Source organism: Entelurus aequoreus, linkage group LG08 (assembly GCF_033978785.1).
Source record: "Entelurus aequoreus isolate RoL-2023_Sb linkage group LG08, RoL_Eaeq_v1.1, whole genome shotgun sequence".
Classification (NCBI taxonomy): Eukaryota; Metazoa; Chordata; class Actinopteri; order Syngnathiformes; family Syngnathidae; genus Entelurus; species Entelurus aequoreus.
This window is the reverse complement of record NC_084738.1, coordinates 39,448,060-39,472,924: the sequence shown is the minus strand read 5'-3', so window position 1 is coordinate 39,472,924 and position 24,865 is coordinate 39,448,060. Positions and strand designations below refer to the sequence as shown.

The following is a 24,865-nucleotide window of genomic DNA, read 5'->3' as shown; positions in this document are numbered from 1 at the left end:
GTTGTAGAAACACTGATAATCCATCATGTCGAAAAAACATTGTTTGCTCACTCGACAGTAAATTATTGCAAATTCTCCTCCGAGAGCTGATGAATGATCGATGCCGCCAGCGGGGCTAAGCCAGGGTGGCGAAGTTGACTGGACATGGCTGGCAAGACTCGCTAGGGAATTGAGGAGCAAGTGTCCGCTGCCTTTGCAATGACAGTGCTTCCTTGATTACAATATGGCAGCACTTGTTTGTGATGCAGGTCATTAAGTAAAATGTAAAAAAATCTGCCTCATTTAAAAATTAAATTGCATGCTAGTGTGAATGGCGCTCTTCTGCCCATGTCAACGACAACGAGCAAAATGAACAATTAAAAAAGAAAAGAGTGCATACTCCCTGCTGTCCACACTGACTTTGACGTGGCACTAAATTAAATGGTACACAGCACTCGAAACACATTTCAAGGGTGCTGACATTAAGCAGTGGTTGGCGGGTAAAACTTCAGCCTGACTTTTCTGCAAATTCATCTCAAGAGTGCAACACGGGCAGCGGAGCTGACTTGTACGATCACACAGGCTTGGATGAGCTCAATTTTCCATCTCAACTGTCCTGACACTTACAGGACATCCTGTGAATGATAAGCAGTCAGCCATGCCCGCCTTACCGCCCAACAAATTTAACCATGCAGCACTGCCCATTCCCTAAATCTAATTACAGCACTAATAACTCCAGTCATTAATTCATAAGCTTCTTTACTTTCTCATTTCCATTTGCTCTTCATATGTAATCCTCCTTATGATGACTGAGGTTAGCAGAAAGAGGAATGTCAGTTTTTTTAAGCAATATTTAAAAAAAAAAAAAAAAAAAAAAAAAAAAAGGTCTGGGCGTGGGCACATTTTAGACTCATGGACTGTGTTGATACAGGTGGCAGTTATTTTGCATTACTGCATAATTTAAGTGTTACAGTATACCTGGGTACGCAACAGACCAACTCACAAAAACAAATTAAATTTGACCATTCTTCAAATAAGTGGGATTAGGACTGTGATCGGGATAGGATTTACAATTTGAACTATGAAATAGGCTATAAAACATTAAAACATATGGGAACTGTGCATTGTATTTTTTTTTTAGGTTTTTTAACTTATTTCCTGGGATCTAAATGATCTCCCCATCCTTGAATCAGCTGTGTATGGACCTCCTTGACATGTTTACGATGAAACAAAATTGCAACCAAAAACAAGGAGAAAAACAAAAATCTACGGTAAGAAACACTCAAATATCTGATAAAGTAACTCTTTTCTGCATAACCTTGTCAGATAAAGCTTGCTTCTCCGCCTCTCTCCATCGCACAGGCTCACTGTCATTGCTAATCAAATTACTCTGCTTTGTATCGAATGATTACCAAAATGGCTACAGAAATCATTGGAATTCTTTTGATTAGTTGAATGGTTTAAGAATTGCAGTATGTCCGTTTCAAAATTGCATTGCAAATCCTGTTGCCGGCAAAGGCTTCAGTGTTAAATTGGGTTGAACTTGTATAGCGCTATTTCTACCTTTTTAAGGAACTCAAAGCGCTTTGACACTATTTCCACATTCACACACACACATTCACACGTTCACACACTGATGGCGGGAGCTGCCATGCACGGCGCTAACCAGGACCAATCAGGAGCAAGGGTGAAGTGTCTTGTTTATAGGCCTACTGAAACCCACTACTACCGACCACGCAGTCTGATAGTTTATATATCAATGATGAAATCTTAACATTGCAACACATGCCAATACAGCCGGGTTAACTTATAAAGTGCAATTTTAAATTTCCCGCGAAACTTCCAGTTGAAAGCGTCTATGTATGATGACGTTTGGGCGTGACGTCGATGGTTGAAACGGAAGTATTCGGACACATTGTATCTCAATACAAACAGCTCTGTTTTCATCGCAAAATTCCACAGTATTCTGGACATCTGTGTTGGTGAATCTTTTGCAATTTGTTTAATGAACAATGGAGACTGCAAAGAAGAAAGCTGTAGGCGGGATCTGTGTATTAGCGGCTGGCTGCAGTAACACAACCAGGAGGACTTTGAGGATAGCAGACGCGCTATCCGACGCTAGCCGCCAACCGCATCGCTGATCGGGTGAAGTCCTTCGTCGCGCCGTCGATCGCTGGAACGCAGGTGAGCACGGGTGTTGATGAGCAGATGAGGGCTGGCGTAGGTGGAGCGCTAATGTTTTTATCATAGCTCTGACGAGGTCCCGTAGCTAAGTTAGCTTCAATGGCGTCATTAGCAACAGCATTGCTAGGCTTCGACAGGCGGCACAGCATTAACCGTGTAGTTACAGGTTCAGTGTTTGGTTCGGTGTCTCCTGATAGTAGAATTGTTGATCTTCTGTCTATCCTTCCAGTCAGGGGCTTGTTTCTTTTGTTTCTATCTGCATTTAAGCACGATGCTATCACGTTAGCTCCGTAGCTAAAGTGCTTCACTGATGTATTGTCGTGGAGGTAAAAGTCACTGTGAATGTCCATTTCGCGTTCTCGACTCTCATTTTCAAGAGGATATAGTATCCGAGGTGGTTTAAAAAACAAATCCGTGATCCACAATAGAAAAAGGAGAAAGTGTGGAATCCAATGAGCCCTTTTACCTGAGTTACGGTCAGAGCGAAAAAAGATACGTCCTGCACTGCACTCTAGTCCTTCACTCTCACGTTCCTCATCCACGAATCTTTCATCCTCGCTCAAATTAATGGGGTAATCGTCACTTTCTCGGTTGGAATTGCTCTCGCTGCTGGTGTAAACAATGGGGAAATGTGAGGAGCCCTTCAACCTGCGACGTCACGCTACTTCCGGTACAGGCAAGGCTTTTTTTATCAGCGACCAAAAGTTGTGAACTTCATCGTCGATGTTCTCTACTAAATCCTTTCAGCAAAAATATGGCAATATTGCGAAATGATCAAGTATGACACATAGAATGGATCTGCTATCCCTGTTTAAATAAAAACAATTCATTTCAGTAGGCCTTTAAGGACATAACGGACGTAACTAGGATGGTAGAAGGTCGGGATTGAACCAGTAACCCTCAGATTGCTGGCACGGCCACTCTCCCAACTTCGCCACGCCGTAAATACAATCGTATAAAAAAAAAAATGTGATTCCAAAATCTTAATGGGTCGTATATAGCTTCCCTATGTCTGAGCTTGAGTAAACGTCTTACACCAGTTTACAAACTATATACAGTACCTGTTTCTTTACTTCCGCATTTTTCTAAACTTACTGAAACCATTTAACAACAGATTGGACAAATTTGTGGAGAACCAATACGGACACAGAGCCCACATTTCAACATCAATGGCATTAATCAAAATAATGGAAGAGGAAGAGATTACAGATGCAATAGACTGTAAACAGTGTGCAGCTGCAGTGTTTATGGATCTAAAAAGCCTTTGACACAATTAATCATAATATCTTATTTAATAAATGTCTACAACACAAAATAAATGTTGCGGGATACCCTAGGGACCAATACTGGGACCAAAATGGTTCAATCTTTATAAAAACGACATTTGTAAAGTTACAGTGCATCAACAAAGTATCCACAGCCCTTCACTTTTTTCACATTTTGTTATATTCCAAAAGTGAATGAATTCAGTTTTGTCCTTAAAATCGTACAGACAAAACCCCATTTTTTTTATTTTGTACATTTAATATAATAAAAATATTAAAATTCACATGTACACACATTTTACAACGATTGCTCAATACTTGGTTGATGCACCTTAGCCAGCAATTACACATGGCTGGCACACCTATTTTTGAGCAGTTTCACCCATTCATTTTTGCACATTCCTCTTAGCAGCACCACCTAAGCGCAATCATGTTGGTTTTCATCCAGGATGTCTCTGTACATTGCAGCTCCCACCATCAGTGTGTGAATGTGTGTATGAATGGTTGAATGTGGAAATAGTGTCAAAGCGCTTTGAGTACCTTGAAGGCAGAAAAGCGCTATACAAGTATAACCCATTTACCATTGTTTTTCTCTGGTCCGGCTGCACCAAACATGAATATATATGCATCTAATAAAGTCAAATACAAATAAGACAACAATCATACTCCAGTTTATCTCATGCCAACATTTGGAGAAAATAATTAATTCAGGCAATATGGATATATGGTCTGTTATCTATATGGATTATTTGCATAATGTTCTACTTAATGTGTTGATTTCTTATACACACGCCATGTACAGTAACTCAGTGACTACAATTGTGAGATTTAAAACTGAACCCAAACAATACTGTTATGATCACAAGACACTTTTTAAGACCTTTTAACATTAGTAAACTTTCTAGAGCAGTGGTTCTCAAACTCTTTTCACAAAGTACCACTTCAGGAAACATTTGGCTCTCCAACCACCATGATAAGGATTAATATTAAAATACAGTAGCGTAGTAGGCCTAAATATTCATTAAAAAAGACAGTGGTTTTATTTAACAAGTACATTTTAATATATTGGCCACTGAAATATTACAGACAATGCAAAAACTTAATCAACAATGATACTCCATATACAGTACATATTTACAGACTTTTACAGCATCAATGGCAACATCACAACGGTGTGTATTTTCAGAGCATTTATAACAATGATCAAATATTTGATTTGTGGCTTCTTAGGCCAGTTCAGTTCTTAATTAGTTAAAACTTTTCAAGTGTGTTTGGGAAATGAACTGCAAACACAATGCCAGGCATAGATGTGAAGTCAAGGAAAACAACTTTACCCAACATGTCTTTCAAGCATACTACTGTACTGGCAGAGGTTTCCAATAGGGGAATAACATGACTGCATGTACCATTTGTTACACTGTCTTGCAGCAAAGAAAAACCTGCATGTTTAAATTCACGAACGAGGGCCCATTTGGCACATGATTGTGCTATGGTAAAGAAGAAATCAATCTGTCCATACTTTGTTTGTCCGTCATTTGAAAAAAAAACTGTAAAATTGTTTCTTCTATTACCTTTACCATAGTGTTTTGATGTGAGATCATTTCTCTTAACTTGTGCCCTGTGAAAGATGCTTACTGTTCCAGAATTGATGCAGTGACCAGCATGTATTTGCAATGCAGAGAGGTGAACTGTGTCCAATAGAAGTTCACTAGATGCTCCATATAGTTTAATCCTAGACAAATATTTGTTTTCCTGACAGAAACTATCATCTTTAGTAATATGTCTGTAAAATTCAGCTATGACATTCCCTAGTTTGTGAAATAACAGGAATAGACTGCACACGTTTGACTACATTTACCATCTGCATAGGTATATTTTGAGTACCATGTATGAGCCTTAACAAATATCCATTTTTGTCTTCATCTGTGTTCAAAGTAAGTGAGATGTTTTTAGGGTCACTAAGAGGACCACCCCTATCGACAAGCTGTTTGTAAACTTCTGCATCATATATATCTTTAATGTTGTTAGCATCTGCCTTCTTTCTGCTTAATCTAAAGTTAAGCTTCTCCTGAAAACCTGGCTTGAGGAACAATGACCTTATTTGAGCCTTAACTGGAACCTCTATAAAAGGATGAAGATCTTTCTTCTGACACACTGGTCCCACAAGACAGGCATTTTATCTGTTTACTTTCTAATGGCCCAAAACAATCACTGCAGTATTTATGTAATAAAATAGGCGATGATGCAGAGCGGGATAAAAAAAAGTTTTTGAACTTCTGCACACTGTTTAAGCAGTCTGCATTCAGACTATCGGGACAAAGCAACTTGAACATTTTCAGCAAATCGCTTAGGGCCTTATCAGTGACTTTATGACAGTTTACATAACCCATGATGATCAGAAGGCACTCTGCCACGGTTACTGATGCATTGTCATATATTGGTTTGTCTGTTGTGTCCTTGATATTTGACTCTTCTGCACACTCCTCACTCAAACTATCTTCAAATCATTCATTAAACGTATGTCTGTCATTGTACATCCAATCCCCCATATCAGGGAGAGATTCCTCAAATGATTGAGATGGATCATACTCAGCATCGACATGTAGTTCAGTTGTTAGGCCATCAGGAGGATCTATGAGGGCTGATCTGGAAAATGGTTTTCCATTGTCTTTGATAGAGTCAAAAGTAGAAATATTTTCATGTGCTGAAATTAAAATAGAATAAAAATCATTAAAGGTTTTTTATAACATTTTGTCACAAGGCAAAACGTACAACATCTCAGCATATCGCTCACATTCTTACACTCAAAAGTTTGTCATATTTTAGCAGGATATGCTTTGAAACAAAATTCACAACAAAACATTAGTCAGACACAGAAGACGGTGGGTGTACCTGGCAGGTAGGGAGAGGCTTGATGTTCCAGAGTGGTACATCCTGCATGGACACCTGGAGGTTGGATGTGTTCCATTTGAAGAGCAGTGTTTTGGGCTCCTTCAGGAAGCACTGCCTCCTGCAGTGTTCCCCTGCTGATACCTCCTGACACAAAGAAGAGGAACCAAAAAACTCTAAAGATTAAAATAATTAAAAGAAAAGAAGAAAACTTGCAAAACAAGAAATAAGTTGACATAAATTGAACACATTATACAAATCCAGCTAATGGAATGCATTTACTTTTTTCCCCACATCTTGATCGCATTGTAGTTCACGTTTACATATCTTCTGTGTATGTGGTAACACATAATCCGCAGTATTAAATGTAACTCATCACAATACAACACGCACTATAAAAGGAAAGTGTGGAACTTCAGTGATAAACAATGCCAATGATTAGTACATACACAGCAGCAAACCAAACCTATGAGAAAGGATCTTGACGAGGGATGCAAATTATTGTAAATATTGCGTTATTTTGGTTTCAAAATTCTCACAATAATGCAGTGATGTGTGACGCTATCAAACGAGAACTACCGTCAGTGTGTTTTTTTCTGACAATTTTAAGTGGGCTGATCTGAGAAGTAAACTCGATCTCCCATGATAACCCGCGCAGTGTGGGACAACAGAGTTCAAACAGGGGACATTAGATAGGGACGAAAAAGAGGAAGTGTGCAGGAGTGACGGGAACGTTTGTGCTTCGTAGATCGGAGGAATTGTTGCTGTGAAATATTTCTGTGCCTATAACTGCCGTGTTAGATTAAACTAAAATAAAGTCTGCATACTGCAAGGTAAAGCATGCCACATTCATCCCGACCATTTCCAAGTCGACCCAGAGCCGTTGCAGCTCACCAGAGGAAATGCACCCGGTAGACACGGACATGCACAAAATAAGAAATTTGCCCACACTACACACCACGATGTCTACAATAAGTTAGGGAATATGAGTAATATATTAGAATGAGTTATATGTTAGAACAGTTACCTGGAAAATATCGTTGATGTGAAACCAAGACGCCAGAAGGGAAAATATCCATTTGTGAGGTATTTACATGATTAAAAGTCAAATTATTAGTTAACTCTTAAAAATCAGTATTTTATAAACTAATATAAAACTGTCCACTGCAAAGGACAGTTTCTTAGGAAGTTAAAAGTTTAAAGACACTAAACAGCAGTGATGTAACAATATCAAAATGTCATATCACCGTTACTGTGACCAAAACTATCACTGTTTGCATTATCATCGCAGTATTGTTGAATGTGCTCAAAAAGTAATCATACCCACACTCATACCAAGTTGTATTAAAAAAAACCTTACCAGACACACAATATAGTTTCTTGGCAGAATAAACATTGTTGTTTTACATTTGTTACACTGGATGTTTACTGTTTATGTCAGTTTAAAGACACGTATTTGAAAGTTTTGGTTTGTCTTTGTGTGTTACTTGAAATTCTGGATGATTCTGCACCATTCCTTTGCACTTAAAATACCTGTTTATAATAATAAATAGGACTACAACATATGAACATTATGTTTGTGTTCAATTACAGTATACTGTAAGTGTGTTTATCCTAAACATTCCTGCCACTTCATTTAACACACTTTGACATGTTTGTAACAATATCTTACCATGGCTTTAACACTGTGACGATATCATACCGTGAAATTTTGATATTGTTACATCCCTAATCATGACCTGATGTTACTTGCCAGCCTTAACTTGAAGATGAAAGGTTCAAAGAAGATTAATTACACATGCTGAACTCATATTTCAAGTTTCATTCTTCATACGTAATGCTACTATAATCAGGGTAATGCTTGTTCCTGACAAACTGTGGACAGCTTTTTATCCATCTATCTGGTCTGTAAATCTCAATCAGAACTAATTCACATAAACAAAGAACACGCATATACATATAACTTACTTAGACATTGCTCATCAGTCTCCACATTCACATGGTGGCTGCAGGACGGAATGACTGCAGGAAGAAAAATAAAGTATCACATATTATATCTGCTGCCAGTTTAATGCACCACCACTATGCCAGTCTACTCACCAATTGTACAGTCCTTCTTGATCGTTTATTTGAGTCGACTGCTTTACCAGTTCTTCTCCATCGTTTTCCAGGTTTTCGTTTTGTCATTTCGACACTCCAATACTATGTAAATATAGACAAAGGTTGCTGGAATATACAGTGGGACTTCTTAAATGTAAAACTCTATATTATATTGAAGCAGTGTTTGCTCAGTAATTTATATTGTTCCACTTCCAATGTTCTCTGTACATTTATTTCTATCATTGTTATTTCGCAATGGGATGTATAAAGTGTATCTTCTATCTCACCTCGGTGGAGGTAAGTGTTGTAGCGGCTGGCTACGGTGTGTTAGCCAATGACTTTGGCTGGGGGGGGGGGGGCGGGACTTCCGGGAGGGATAGGGAAGTGACGTTGTTAATAGTGTTGTTTCGAGTTTTGCCGGGAAAAGGGTTAGACACACATTGGAGCTGTTGTGTGGTTGAATTACATCTTGTGCAATAAAGACAAGACAAACAAAGAAGTCGTATGAGCCTACATTTCTGGGATTATTACAGTATCATAGCTTCTAGCAAGGTGGTTGCGCCGTTGAATGCGGCATTTATAGCTCTATTTTTCGTAACACAGTGACGTTACAGTAGTTCAATAAATACTAACTTGTGTGTTAAAGTAATTTAAATACCAAAACAAAAACAATAAATGGTATTACTTACTTTCAGTCGTTATTCATTCGATGCTGAATCGTTTCTTCCAAACGAAATCAAGTCACATCCGCCCACTAAATGCGCATGCGTGTTTTCCAGGAAGAGCAAATATGATTGGACTCATGGGGCGCCGTGCCAAATCTCGCGAGAATGTTGTTGAGACAGATCCACATCTCAGAATTTAGATAAAGTTGATTTTCTCCTTATTTGTCCTTCTGAAAATAGCCATTTTTGGCTATGTGTAACTTTCAAAGGAAGAAAATTCAGAAAATTCACGCTTTGTATCAGACAGCAGCGGACATCACGCGTTGTTTGCCATCAGTTAACGTCAGAAGAAGAAGAAGCGGGAAAACAGTAGGTGGCGTAACATTTTAACGTTGTCTGCGCCAACCTTAAATTAAAACGAAGAAGAAAAAGAAAGAAAAGAAGAAAGAAAAGAAGAAGCGGGAAAGTTTTTGGAAACGACGACCGCAACGCCTGCGACATGAGACTTGGGGAGGTAAGTATCCTAATATTGTTTAGTTGTTCAACCATGTAATGTTGTGAAGTGAAAATATTTAACTGTTGTGACAACGGCGTGGTCCTTCGGGAGGTTGCGGTAACGCTAATGGCGTCTGCCCATCAAGTAATGTTAGTATAATGACCTTCACAATTAGATTCGACAGTGCATATTAATTTGGGGGGCTTGACTTTAAAATGTTTTATAATACTGTTGTAGGTAAAGTAACAATCGACAAAGAAGGTCAGGGCTGCATTTTATTGGTATGGCTGGCTAGTTGTAATAAATAAGAGATGACATCCAAAAGTGTTCAATGATTAACCAATTTGCCCCGCCATTTTGAAAGCAGCAGTACATTTGCTTACTAACTGGCAGTGGCCAGTATGTTTTGTATCATGCTACTGATTATATAAACTGCATATATATTGGAAAATAAAGTAGGTATGTGTGTACAATTTTAAACATTCATTCATTTTAATGAAACCAATATTATCAGACAGGTCTTGTTAAGACTAGTTACGTGATATAAGAATAATTTTGCTGTGATACATGTTTAAAAAGTTATGATTGTTTTAACCTGGTCAAAATGCACTAATTTATGGTCAACCTCTTCAATACAAAGTCATTGGGGCTCAAGATTTTATTCATGACCTTTTTTGTTAAAAATGCCATAACTTTCTTAATATGTACCCTATTTTAAAAAGGTGCCATCAAGCCCCCCGCATCCCAAAATAGATACAAATTAAAATAAGAATTAAACTGTCTGGGTTGAGATTGTTTTACTATAGCCAGAACGATCATAAACAATCATTTTGTTTACTTGTTTTTGACAGAAGTTAAATATGATTCACCCAAAAAGTTAACATCCATATGGAGTGACTCCATATATGTAAATACTTTCCATTTATATTATAGTTCCATCCATCCATCTATTTTCTACTGCTTTTCCCTTCCGTGTTGTGGGGGGTGCTGGAGCCTATACCAGCTGCGCTCGGGCGGAAGGCGAGGTACACCCTGGACAAGTCAACACAGATCGACAGACAACATTCACACACTCGCGTCAATTTAGTGTTGCCAATCAACCTATCCCCAGTTTGTGATCCAAAATTAGTTTTTTCATTAACAGGATGGACAAAAAGAAAATGTCAACAAAAAACAGGTTAAGACAGCGTTTCTCAAAGTGTGGGGCGCGCCCCACTGGTGGGGAATAGAGACATGACAGGTGGGGCGCGAGGAACGGGAGGAAATTTCACTTTCCTTTTTTTTTTTTTTTTAATTATATTCTTAGATTTTTTTTTTTTACTATGCTTTCATTTTCTATACACACTGTAAATCCCTTTGTGATTCTGTCTGTGGAATCCGCTATATAAATAAATGTAAATTACTTATTTTTCCTGTAGGCTTTACATTTCTAGGTAGGAGCGAAAGTTTAACAGACATAGCAACAGTAACTAATGGGGGCGGGGCTAAGCGGAAGCTTTGTGAATGGCGAGTCACTGTGCGAGGATTTGCTGTTTTGCAAATACATAAAAAATAGAGCCACTGCTGATGAGCTGTTCGAGATAATGGACAGTTTCCTCAAAGAACACGACCTTAAATGGGAAAACTGTGTGGGCTTTTGCTCTGATGGCGCACAGACCATGGCAGGGTAAAGAAACGGACTGCAGGCTCTAATAAAGAGGGTTGCGCCAAATGCGCATTGGACACATTGTGTCATTCACCGGGAAGCACTCGCGTCAAGGCAACTCAGCCCCGAACTCAATGAGGTTTTAACAGTGGCAGTGTCAAGCCTGCAACCCCGATTTGAAAAGCTGTGCAGTGCAAAACAGGCTCATTGCAGCCACTAATGCTGGAGTACTGTAAAACTCATGTTCACTTGCAGGGGCGCCGAAAAGGGGGGGTAAACGAGACGGATTCTAGGCGCTCATGATGGAGGGGGGCCCAGAGAGGCCCCTAATGATGATGAAATTATAATACAGAAAAAATAATGACACTAAGTTATTAACTAACATATAATCACACATGTTTTATTTTCCATGTCCTGGTAACAATACCTTTATTTGTTTTGGAAGCATCAAAACCTGCAGGGCCCTCCCTTCCCCCCCTCTATTTACGTAAAATGGTTCAGTCTGACTGGATCAGCTGCAGGTAGAGCACCGCCTAGGGATGGGCGATACCACACTTTTAGGATTCGATACGATACCGATACTTTTTCTTGCATTTTCATCGATACCGATACCGATACCAATAATTTCTTATTGGCAATTTTTTGTCAGTCAAAAATATTGTTACTATTGTTATTATTTAAGACAAATCACAAGACAAATACAGACCATTTATACCACATTTATTATGGTCAATATATAATACAAGTAAAATTAAAATAAATAACATAAATATGAAAAATAAATTAAATATTATATATAATAATAACTATATATTATATATAATAATAATTAAATTTTAGGGCTTTCCAATTAACAGTCAAATCCGAATTGCAAGAAGCTGCAGTTATTTTTTTAAAGTTTGTGATATAATTAGCAATTAATGAAATATGAAATAGGCTAATGTTTTCGAAATGTAAGAAATCATGTCACAGATTAAAACCAAAATCACATTCAATCATATATTCAAGATTTTCTTGGAAAAAAATAAAACTGTAATGCAAAGATGAAGAATCTCCAAATTGTATCTCTTTCTTATCTTGTTTTAAATACTCAAGCAATTTTCAACTAACAGTAAATTCCCCTGTGTGGAAATTATTTGAATTTAGGATAATCATTTAAACATCCATCCATTTTCTACCGCTTATTCCCTTCGGGGTCGCGGGGGGCGCTGGAGCCTATCTCAGCTACAATCGGGCGGAAGGCGGGGTACACCCTGGACAAGTCGCCACCTCATCGCAGGGCCAACACAGATAGACAGACAACATTCACACACTAGGGCCAATTTAGTGTTGCCAATCAACCTATCCCCAGGTGCATGTCTTTGGAGGTGGGAGGAAGCCGGAGTACCCGGAGGGAACCCACGCAGTCACGGGGAGAACATGCAAACTCCACACAAAAATATTCAGTAAACATTACTAAAAAAAAAAAAAACAATGCCTGTTTTAAGTCAACAAATGGACAACACTGGATATGCCTGGCTGCATCGCTGTCGGCTGGCTGTGTGTGTGTTGCACGTTGACGACGCTCATTCGCTGTCTCCTGTCACGTGACTGGGCCAGCTCTATACTCTGCCAGGTACAGGGGTGTCCCAGCACATAGTAAGTTAAGTAAGTCATCAAAAACATCTGAAAGTGATGCTTGCACCCCCCACACGCCGTTTTTTGGTTTATATCGATACTTTTTTCAGAAAAGTGATGCCAAATGAGTAGCGTGTGAGTATCGATATATCGATACCACAGGATCGATACGCACATCCCTACACCGGCCATTTGTCACAGCGGGCAAAGCGGAAGAGACAGCAGTATGCCTCAAAAATCAGGCAGCCAAAAAAGAAAGAAAAATAAAAAAAGAGAGGAGAAGGAGTTGAAGGGTCGACAATATATCACAAAGGTGGGTTTGTTAGTTGTGGTGGAAAGTTATCCATATTAACTTTGTCCCTGTCTGTGGTAATAAGCTAGCTCACTTTTCTCACCATGTTAGCTCAAGAAAACTCTGGATTTTTGCATTTTACTGCTATATTAGTTAAATAATCAATCCAGTCAAACATTTATCAAGCTGTTCTTATTCAATACTAGTTGATCTCCCCTCTGTCAAAATGATGCCTCATTCTGAACAGAGTCAAGTGCACCAGCAGCAGCAGCTGCTGTCTGTCAGCCCCCAAGTCCCCCTGCCCCTGAATCAGCCCCAGTGCCCCCACATGAGGAAGGAGGTGAGCAGCTGTGTGTGTTCAAATAATAATAATAATAATAATAATATAATACAAAATATAATACATTTTACTACAGTCTCAAGAATCAGTGGTGCAGCAAATAAATGACTCAAAATTAATTCCATTGTATTCAGAATACCATTAAAATGCATAATTGCATGTAAAATAGCATCAAAAAATGTTGCCGCTGTGTTGGGGGCCCTGTAAAGATTCTTTTCATGGGGCCCAAAATCCCTAGCGGCGCCCCTGTTCACTTGCCCTGTCTTGCCAAAATGCATGGCACTTTTATTTTATTAATTATTGAACTTGATGCAAGTTATTTGATTTATTCTTGAACTTGAAGCAAGTTATGACACTTTTATTTGATTTATTATTGAACTTGATGCAAGTTATAACAATTTTTTTGATTTATTATTGAACTTGATGCAAGTTATAACACTTTTGTTTTATTTATTATTGAACTTGATGCAAGTTATTTGATTTATTATTGAACTTGATGCAAGTTATTTGATTTATTATTGAACTTGATGCAAGTTATAACACTTTTGTTTTATTTATTATTGAACTTGATGCAAGTTATTTGATTTATTATTGAACTTGATGCAAGTTATTTGATTTATTATTGAACTTGATGCAAGTTATACCACAGCTGCACAGTTATTTTATTTATTATTGAACTTGATGTTATTTTATGTTATTGAGTTTGAATGTATACAACTTGATGTTACTTGATGTTCAATAAATTTGAAAATGTTAAGCTTGGCATTAGCGTTCTGTTGGGGCGATGGGGGCAGGTGGGGCTTGAAAACTCCCCCTTGTCCAAAGTGGGGGATGACAAAAAAAGTTTGAGAACCACTGGGTTAAGAGTTCCCACAAAGAAAATGAAGGACCTGCATAATTCTCCTCCCCCAAATGAGCAATCTGGTAAGTCTATGTATGTGTGGCAAAGCGAACTACGGATAAACCAAATTGCAGTGTTACATGTAGCTAACAAACTGGAAAAAGGACTTTATTAGTTTGTTTAGTACTTAAAGAACAGCTGAGAATGCCACCTTGGGAAAGTCGCCCCAAGGAAGTTAGGTAACAGTACCCTAATTGTAATGAGGCCACACACCACTAAGACAGCAATGGGTAAGCTCATATTACTGCATATGCTTTAAAATGCAAATAGGGATGGGGAAAGGGAATAATCATAACAATGTTGTCCAAATGAGGTGACAAATACCAGTCCAAATTTGTATATTCAAATAAAACATTTTAAACACGTTCTCTTTTGCACTCTCTTTCAGGGTGTTTGGCATTCGTCAGACGGGAGGATGGTTATACCGGCAAAATCTACAGGAGCAGACATTTTGTCAATATATGAAGCTCCTGTGCAGATCTTAGATCTTAGAACAGGAGATTCTGTTTTAGCAAAGTGGTCAGATGGTAAATTGTATAGGGCAACTGTTGAATATATTTCAGGAAAAGATCAGACTCAGTCACCAAAAGGCTGCCAAACTCCACAGGAGTCATTTTTAAATATGTTGGAAGCCAATGAGCCATCACACTCAACATCAGGGTCTGACACCATTACAGTAGATCAGAACCCACTGTCTGAACATGGTAGTACCACAGCGCTGAATCTACCAAGTGATGGGGAACTTGTAACAGGCAGCAACACTGTTGGACCACCACCACCCTATGGGTAAGCTTGACATTTATTACCTCATGCCTATGGGGCTACAAGTTCAAAACTTTTAATCTTTATAAAATCATATTTGGTGAATTTCCAAACCAAAAAAACAGTATTAACTGAAATATTATTTTATCTGCCATCAAATAATTGTTTCAGTAAATAGTATGTGATAGACAAATGCAAATATTTAATGTATTTAATTGCCCAAAACCCAACATCTGTATCCACTTTGATTTCAGGATTAAAAGTTCTGAACTTGTGGACCCTGAAAACAATTATTTGCCATCATTTTATTACTTTTTAACCATGGTCAAAATGTTCATAGAGTGTAAATATCAACTCTACAATCTCATGTGTCAAAACTAGGGAGTAACAAAATGAACATTTCATGTCATGGTTACAATTGTTATCACAGTATTGATGAATGTGCTCAAGAAGTTCTTGAACACACACTAAAATCTTATGAAGAAGTTTTATTGAGAAAAAAAAATTGTTACACAATATATACTTTCTTACGGAGCCCCTAAAGGGACATGGGAATTTTTTGTTTTTAGACATGTATCTCGTGGCCACGAGAAACTTTTTATTAAAAAAAAAACAATTTTTTTTTTTTTTTTTTACTAAAAGTTTCTCGTGGCCACGAGAAACTTTCTCGTGGCCACGAGAAAGCATTGGATGCGTGCTGATGGTTTGGTGTGTGTTAAAATGGCAGTTTAGGAGTTAATATGGCTGTATTTCCAATTAGGACTTTCCCCCATGTGTGTTGTGGCAAAATGTGAATGCTTGATTAGTAGGTGTGAGACAAACACTTTATCTTCCTGGTTATTGTAACGCTACGTGTTTGACATTATTTAAGACTTTATCATGCCCGGGAAAGGACAGTTTTCCTCTTCTGTGGCTGTGGGGGGTGGGCGTGGCTTGCGGACCTGCAGTGAAGCGGAGTGTGTCAGTTAGTCCCATGTTGATGTGATCAAACTTATTTCTTGCTTGGAAGATACACACACAATTGTAACTGTTATTTATTCCTGCAAATAATAAATATGTACAACGTGTTTGGATGTATTCATTTATGTAAAATTGTCATTAAATGTAATATTGCCTGACAAAAACTGATTCGACGTACGTAATATTTTGATATTTACACATCGCATATTTACACACGTGCATCTGACTAGAATACCCTTATGTGCATTACATATATCAACATCAACTACCTACTGTACTGTTTACTTGTTGAAATACCCTCTTTAGAACAAATATCTACCCACATAATTTATGTGTATATATATATATATATATATATATATATATATACATACATACATACATACATACATACATACATATATATATATATATATATATATATATATATATATATATATATATATATATATATATATATATATATACACATACATACATATATATATATATATATATATATATATGTATATGTATGTGTGTATATATATATACATATGTATGTATGTGTATATATATATATATGTATGTATGTATGTGTATATATATATATATATGTATGTATGTGTATCTATATATATATATATATATATATATGTGTGTGTGTATCTATATATATATATATATATATATATATATATATATATATATATATATATATATATATATATATATATATATATATATATATATACATACATTTTATGTATAAGCATGTATATATATACTCTACCGTTTAAAAGTTTGGGGTCACATTGAAATGTGCTTATTTTTGAAGGAAAAGCACTGTACTTTTCAATGAAGATAACTTTCAACTAGTCTTAACTTTAAAGAAATACACTCTATACATTGCTAATGTGGTAAATGACTATTCTAGCTGCAAATGTCTGGTTTTAGGTGCAATATCTACATAGGTGTATAGAGGCCCATTTCCAGCAACTATCACTCCAGTGTTCTAATGGTACAATGTGTTTGCTCATTGGCTCAGAAGGCTAATTGATGATTAGAAAACCCTTGTGCAATCATGTTCACACATCTGAAAACAGTTTAGCTCGTTACAGAAGCTACAAAACTGACCTTCCTTTGAGCAGATTGGGTTTCTGGAGCATCACATTTGTGGGGTCAATTAAACGCTCAAAATGGCCAGAAAAAGAGAACTTTCATCTGAAACTCGACAGTCTATTCTTGTTCTTAGAAATGAAGGCTATTCTACAAAATTGTTTGGGTGACCCCAAACTTTTGAATGGTAGTGTATATATATATTATATATTACTGTAACTTGTTCTTAAAAATAGTAGTTATTTTGTATGTCAAATTTAGTGTTTGTGTGTATATATGTATACTGTATATATGTATGTGTGTTTCTGCCTATACAGTATACATGTATATGTGTGCGTGTATATACTGTATATATATATATATATATATATATATATATATATATATATATATATATATATATATATATATATTTATATATTATATATACACATATAAATTATATGGGTAGATATTTGTTCTAAAGAGGGTATTTCAACAAGTAAACAGTACAGTAGGTAGTTGATGTTGATATATGTAATGCACATAAGGGTATTCTAGTCAGATGCACGTGTGTACATATGCGATGTGTAAATATAAAAATATTACGTACGTCGAATCAGTTTTTGTCAGGCAATATTACATTTAATGACAATTTTACATAAATGAATACATCCAAACACGTTGTACATATTTATTATTTGCAGGAATAAATAACAGTTACAATTGTGTGTGTATCTTCCAAGCAAGAAATAAGTTTGATCACATCACCATGGGACTAACTGACACACTCCGCTTCGCTGCAGGTCCGCAAGCCACGCCCACCCCCCACAGCCACAGAAGAGGAAAACTGTCCTTTCCCGGGCATGATAAAGTCTTAAATAATGTCAAACACGTAGCGTTACAATAACCAGGAAGATAAAGTGTTTGTCTCACACCTACTAATCAAGCATTCACATTTTGCCACAACACACATGGGGGAAAGTCCTAATTGGAAATACAGCCATATTAACTCCTAAACTGCCATTTTAACACACACCAAACCATCAGCACGCATCCAATTGTATTTAAAAAAAAAAAAAAAATATATATATATATATATATATATATATATATATATATTTTTTTTTAAATAAAAAGTTTCTCGTGGCCACGAGATACATGTCTAAAAATAAATAAAATCCCATGTCCCTTTAGGGGCTCCGTACTTTCTTAATAGAAGAAATCTAAGTTTTTAAACATTCAGTTTCACGTCAAAATATAAATTCCGCATTTTTTAAAATTAAATATAAATAAAAATATATACAAATATAAATACAAGTAGTGTAAGGATGGGAGTTGAAGGATGAGTGTCAAAAAACAGAGCTAACTTTGCTTTCTTATCAGCAATCGAGCATTAATGAAACACCATTGGGTTCTCAGAGCAACACACAACACAGGAAATGTGTCCCGTGAAACCTGTCCGACCGGAGCTTTCAACAATAACAAAAGTTCCATGGATGAATTAAGTAAACAATATCAAAAAATAGGATCCAAACAAAATTTGTGGAACGCTCGCCTCGGCCGCAGGTACTTGCTGTTGCTTCGCACTGATTTTCAGGACAGGGAAACCAAAACAAGTTTGCTAGTTAGCATAATCAAGCTAGCTTACTTGTTGTTGATACTGTTACGTGATTGGCTGTTGGTGTGTCCCTTCCATTGCTCAGTAAATACTGTTAACTGATTGTCTTGTTATAGTATGTCCCTGCCATTGCTCAGTGACACTTCCTGTTTTCTGTTTGCTTGGTTCCCAAAGCATGAGTGACCTAATGCAGCGAATCTTGCTTGCTCGAATATTTTATCAAACGCATTTAATATTGATATGATTATGTGTCTATCGCGATATATATTTATTGTTTTATTGCCCCGGTGCTATGTAGTATTGATTCTTTTAAAAAAAAAATTGGGGCTTGCATGGGAGCACTACGTGTGGATAGAAATGTTACTCTTTTTTGTGAATTTTCCTCTTCTTTTGTCAAAGGTTGCTCACATGCCTGTACTTCCACCGTGAAAGAAAGGAGGTAGGGCGGTAATCTCAATAAGCAATAGTTTAAAAAACATATTTAAACCAAATATAAGTACTGGTTTGACAGTTTATACTTAATTGTACATTTCATAAATAATCCTGAGATATATAAAGTAATAACTTTTTGGTGATAGTCAATGTTATGTATAACTTAATATTAAAAAATCCGTCATAACCTGTTAGTTGGTATTGTTGACTAAGTGAGTTGTCTATTTCCTTGCAGTCAAGATGATTTCATCTTCAGTATTGGTCCAGTTCCTTTGTGTTTGATGTGAAATGTTTCTGTTTAGGAGTACTGTACAGAACGATTATAGATATGGTCAATTTTGGTCATGGTACATTTATTTTCATTATTGGTACCGTGCATCATAGAGTAAGGAGAACAAATAATTTATACACTGCTGATTTTGTAGTTTGAGGTCTGTTACTTATATTATTATTATTATTATCCATCCATCCATATAGGCACACTTCAATTGTAAGTGATAGAATCCAAAACAAAAATCCGTAAAATCACATTGTATTCTTTTAAAAAAGTAATTGATGTGCATCTTATTGCATGAAATCCATATTTTATACTTCAGAGAAGTAGAGGTAAAAAAGAGGGAAAAAATGCAAATTACCTGAAAATCATACAATGTCATTTTTTGTTTTGTTTTATATTTTACAGAATCACCAGTCTATTAAATACTTGTTCTCCTTTGGCCGCTGGAAGTTAAAATGCGGGTCAATTCAGTAATTTTTTTGTAGTTCAGTATTTCTCATCTCTTTTGATATTGCATATATATATGGACAAGTTGGGTTTATAGAATGGTAATCTATGGTTCAATCTTCATCGTATGGGCAGCTGTTTTCCGGCACCCGGACCTGAGGCCGAGGGTCTATGCCTTTTACCACCCCAGGCCCGGGGGGCCCTCCCGTTCATATGTCAGGACACACAGAAGTGAGCCAGGTCACCGAGCAGTCATCCAGGTCCGCCAGGCCACGCAAACCATTAGGAGCACGATATGGTTCAATGAAATTTCATGATAGGTTTACCAAAGAGGGAACCATCGGTCCATCACCCTACAGCGGCAGTACAGCCATACCATCACCGTATGGCCTCCACATCAATTGTCAATTTCCCTATGGGGGCCATACATCTAGCCTACCACCGTATGGCCTCAACATCAAAGGTCCATCTCCCTACGAAGACCATGCATCTTGCCCATCACTGCATGACTTCAACACCGCTGGCCCATCACCAAATGTCTACAACACCTCTGGTCCTTCACCCGGCGTACACAATCCACCTGACAATAAAAACCCAGCTTTCCTGGCACCGGACAGGAGAGATGCAGGCAACCCATCTGTCGAGGACACTATCTCATATCAACCGCAGGCAGAAAAATCATGGACGCCATGTGATGGATGTAGGAAGGAGTTCGAAAAAATCCTGCGAGAAAAGCAACTAATCGAAGAAGTCCTCTTGAAAATAGGCAAGTAATTCATGCTAATTTGTTCATGATGTAATTGTTTTGTTTACTTAAATTTGTGATTGGGCCTTAACACATTATTTTCTCATTCTGGTATTGTGCTATTTTTTCCCTTTCAGATCCGGGCCAAGTCAGAGTACACCAAACTCTCTGCGACCTGGAGACAAATACAGCGATGGCCCTCCTCAACAATCGGGCCAGCAGGTGCTCTTTCCTGAGAGCGGCGTATTCATATCATCGTTCCGCCTTGCTGCCATGAGTCATGCTTCAAAGCCCAATTGTATGCGTTTATTCCACACACTTTTTGACCACTTTTTTACAGTTGAGGAGTGTCAAAATGCTGTCCTTTTTGGTCGCCCTAGAAACAAACCTGCAGGAACAGGAAAGCGCATCCTTGACCGGAAAAAAGTTGAAGGAATCTTAAGTAAGTTTTCCCGAACTGAGGGTGTTTTCAGGCCAAAATTGTGTAACAATAATTAAATTGAAGTTCAATACGAGAAAGTTTGATCCCTTATTGATTACAGCACACTAGAAGCATAACTGAATGTTACATAATTACAGTTTGTGATTGGCCAAAAAACTAGCTTTGTGATAAGCAATATAGTGTTATGTCCATCAACTTGAAGTGTGGTTGTGTGTATTAATGTACTGTATGTTCAGGGTTTCCGCAAGGCATTAAAGGGATTTTGCGTAAATTAAGGCCTTAAACGGCAATAAAAAGCATTAAATGCGTTGTCCAGAGGCATTTAAAAAATTAAATACAATTGTAGGCCATGGCCGATAGTCAATATGTTAAACGGTAAATGAAAATTAACTTAAGAACGTTACGGTCATCGAAATTGCTACGTCTGTCTGTGTTTCTTTTTTTTAGGTGTAGCTGTTAAACTGCATACAAGAGGTATTGTAAGGTGGGAACGCGACAAAAGCACTGCCTCAAAACGGCAAAATGAAACTGCACCGGGGGCCTAAACTTTTCCATTCTTTGGTCACTGTAGGCGTGTAGTCCTTAACTGTGACACCATGTCAGGATAATGGGGAAGCTGAGCTTTTTTCCATACACGACTCGTTTATTTCAATCACCTCCACTTCATATGAGCTAACTTGGCTAACATTAGCAACTGCCGTGACTAGGGTTGGGTATCGAGTATCGATTGGAACCGGGACTAACTCCGATTCTCCCGGAATCGTTCAAAAGTTTAAATTTCGATTCCTACTTTCGATACCAGTCCGCCGACCGGAAAAAAATATGTCCGCCGAAACGGAAGAAGAAGCCGCTGAACACCAACGAAGAAGCGCCCACCGCCGGAAGTGTTAGCATAGCCGAGCGAGTCAGTCAAGCTCAAGCATGGATAGCGGGCGTCGGCGGTCGAAAGTGTGGCTTTACTTTACAAACAAAAATGAAATAACCGCGAAATAACAGAGCTCCATGTCCATCAAGAAACGAGTGGAGAGAGAGCTGCAGATGTACCAGGACGTTCCACCGATACTTATGTCTGACGACCCTGCTGCATGGTGGTGGTCCGGTGGAACCAACAAAAGACTTATCCTTTGCTGTCATATCTCGCTTTCTCCTATTTATGCGTTCAAGCTTCTTCCACACCCAGCGAACGTGTATTTTCCACAGCACATCTGTCCAGAACGCTCACGCATCCTGCCCGAGAAGGCGGATATGGTCATTTTCCTAAACAAGAACTGTCTCTGATTTTATACTGTACCTGCTGCTAATCTGGACTGGGTTTTGCAAGTTGTTTCTTATTGTTTATTTGCTTTTCTGCACCAGGTTAGCCCATCAGTGGGAGCACGGTAACATTTTTAAGTACCTGCAGCATCATAAACTTGTGTGTGTAAATGTGTTTTCATGAGGTTTTCAAAAATAAAGCTCTCTTGAGGAAAGTGTACCCCTGGGAAAATGTATTCATAATTTATAATATTTATATTCAAGTTCAAATATTTGATATTTATATTCTAGTTGAAAACAGCCCTGTGAGGAATTTATAGTAAAGTTCATAAAAAGTTAATAGAATTAAAATTTGATGGAGAATGTCAGACTATTTCATTCAGAAAGACTGGCAGCTAGCTCATTTAAAATATCCTAAACTTTTTTTTGACCCTGCCTCTTAAAAGAATCGGAATCGAGAATGGTCAGGAATCGGAATCGAAACAAAGAATAGGAATCGGAATCGTTCGAATTCAAACGATACCCAACCCTAGCCGTGACGCAGGCGCCTCAAGTGATCTACGCTGGCCTAGGATGGACAAACAAGGCTATTTTCACAGCAGACCACAACTCTTTTATTCTCTGACGTTCCCACAATAAATGAATACAAGACATGACACTCGATACATAACTTGCTATTTACTGTAAACATTTTAAACAACAGAGAGGGTGTAAACTACAATATATTCAATATGTTTAATTGACATACCTTTTTTTTTATGCATCTTATTGGCATTTTTCCAAATATCGTTATGTATTTTTCTAAAATGTCTACGGCCATGCACAGTCAAAACACCAGATGCTACTCCAGAAAAATAAATAAATACAAATACATTCTCCAATTAAACAGCTTAGTAAGCCAATTCTAATACACTAGATAGTAACAGTTAATGTAAACTGTTCAACTAATTAACTTGTCTAATGCTTACAACTGTGTATACAGATAATTGTAAGCTTTTGACTATATATAATAACTATATGCAGTTGCACATGGGCATTACATTTTTTTAAGTACCAAAAGAATGGTATTAAAAAGCATTAAATTAGATTTGCATTATTATTATTATTATTGCATTGCGTAGATTTGATACCTGTAAAACTCGTATGTGGCAAAATTACGAATGCCTGATTATTATGTTCTTGCCTTACAGCGTATGTCCTGAGATGCGGTACCCTTCCTGATTGGGACAATATTGAGGAGGCCAAGCTCAAGAAAGCTTTGGTAAACAAATGTCGGCCCAGAGCAGGTTTTAAGTAGGCCCTTGTACCTGCCAAGTTCATTCTGGGGTAGGATGTTTCCTTTGTAAACATGTTAATATTTTGGTCTGGGGTTGCACAGTAATTAATTTAAAAAAAAAAAATTTGCCGTATGATGTAGCTTTTAGTACCACGTTATACTGTGACAATGCATATTGAGCTGTGCTGTGTCTCGCAAATTTGGCACCGATGCAACCTCACTAACAAGCTAGCGGCTAATAGCCCGTCACAGTGCAAAGCTGTTTCCAAATAAAAAAATAATACAACTGGAAATGACGCAGTATGTTACTGCTTACATAATCAGGTATATTAGTAGTAATAGTAATTCAGTGTTTGTATTTGAGTGGGCCCCAGACCCCTCTGTAGTGAAAAAGTTGGTCGGGCCCCGAGGTAAAAAATGTTAAGTATCCCTGGTTTTCAATGTGTGATTATTTGTTGTATGTAGACCAGTTCCAAACAGCCCGGTTACAATTTTATAAATGTATTTCAGTTTTTGCTTGGAATATTTAAAAAATGGAAAATGTTGTCATTTACTCACCCTCTTACTGAGTTGAAGTCAAGTGGTTTTTTTTTAACTACGGTACATGGTTTGCTCAACAAGGAGTTAAAAAAACTACACCTGACTTTTTCACGTGTGGGGCGGTATAGCTCGGTTGGTAGAGCGGCCGTGCCAGCAACTTGAGGGTTTCAGGTTCAATTCCCGCTTCCGCCATTCTAGTCACTGCCGTTGTGTCCTTGGGCAAGACACTTTACCCACCAGCTCCCAGTGCCACCCACACTGGTTTAAATGTAACTTAAATATTGGGTTTCACTATGTAAAGCGATTTGAGTCATTAGAGAAAAGCGCTATATAAATATAATTCACTTCACAACAACAAAGTGAGTAATTGGGGTTAAATTAATTTATATTTGTATTTGTTTTATTTTTTGTATATTGTTTCTATGTTGTTTTAATTATTGTGAATGTCAATATGTACATTATGTTTGTAATAATTAACTACATTTAAATTGTTGTATTTAATCTATTTTTATATCTTATGTTTTGTATTTTTGTATAGCCAAATAAAGTTATACACCTTTCAATATTTGAGTATTTTTTTTACTGTTATTTCTAATTAAGTCAGATAATTGAACTCTCAATTCGTTCTCATTATTCTCAAATTTGAGATATGATGGCTT

The 24,865-nt window shown here is 37.3% G+C and overlaps 2 protein-coding genes across 9 annotated transcripts in view; one reads left to right on the top strand and one right to left on the bottom strand.

The window, feature by feature from the left end:
* The window catches only part of dnah9 (dynein, axonemal, heavy chain 9), a 426,092-nt gene that overhangs the window by 65,863 nt on the left and 335,364 nt on the right, over positions 1-24,865 (bottom strand). The gene's annotated exons all lie outside the window — the stretch shown is intronic.
* Positions 9,256-24,819, top strand: LOC133655871 (uncharacterized). 4 transcript variants are annotated; one of them, XM_062056465.1, is made up of 7 exons: positions 9,256-9,596; positions 13,380-13,472; positions 14,762-15,159; positions 20,270-20,715; positions 20,832-20,992; positions 21,075-21,136; positions 23,581-24,819. In XM_062056465.1, the coding sequence occupies exons 1-5, from the start codon at positions 9,582-9,584 to the stop codon at positions 20,969-20,971; spliced, it is 1,092 nt and encodes a 363-aa protein (XP_061912449.1). In that variant the 5' UTR covers positions 9,256-9,581; the 3' UTR covers positions 20,972-20,992; positions 21,075-21,136; positions 23,581-24,819. The 4 variants fall into 4 exon arrangements, with proteins under 4 accessions (XP_061912449.1, XP_061912452.1, XP_061912451.1 ...); XM_062056468.1 differs by lacking the exon at positions 13,380-13,472; XM_062056467.1 differs by having other exon boundaries at positions 9,256-13,472; positions 20,832-20,916; positions 21,035-21,136.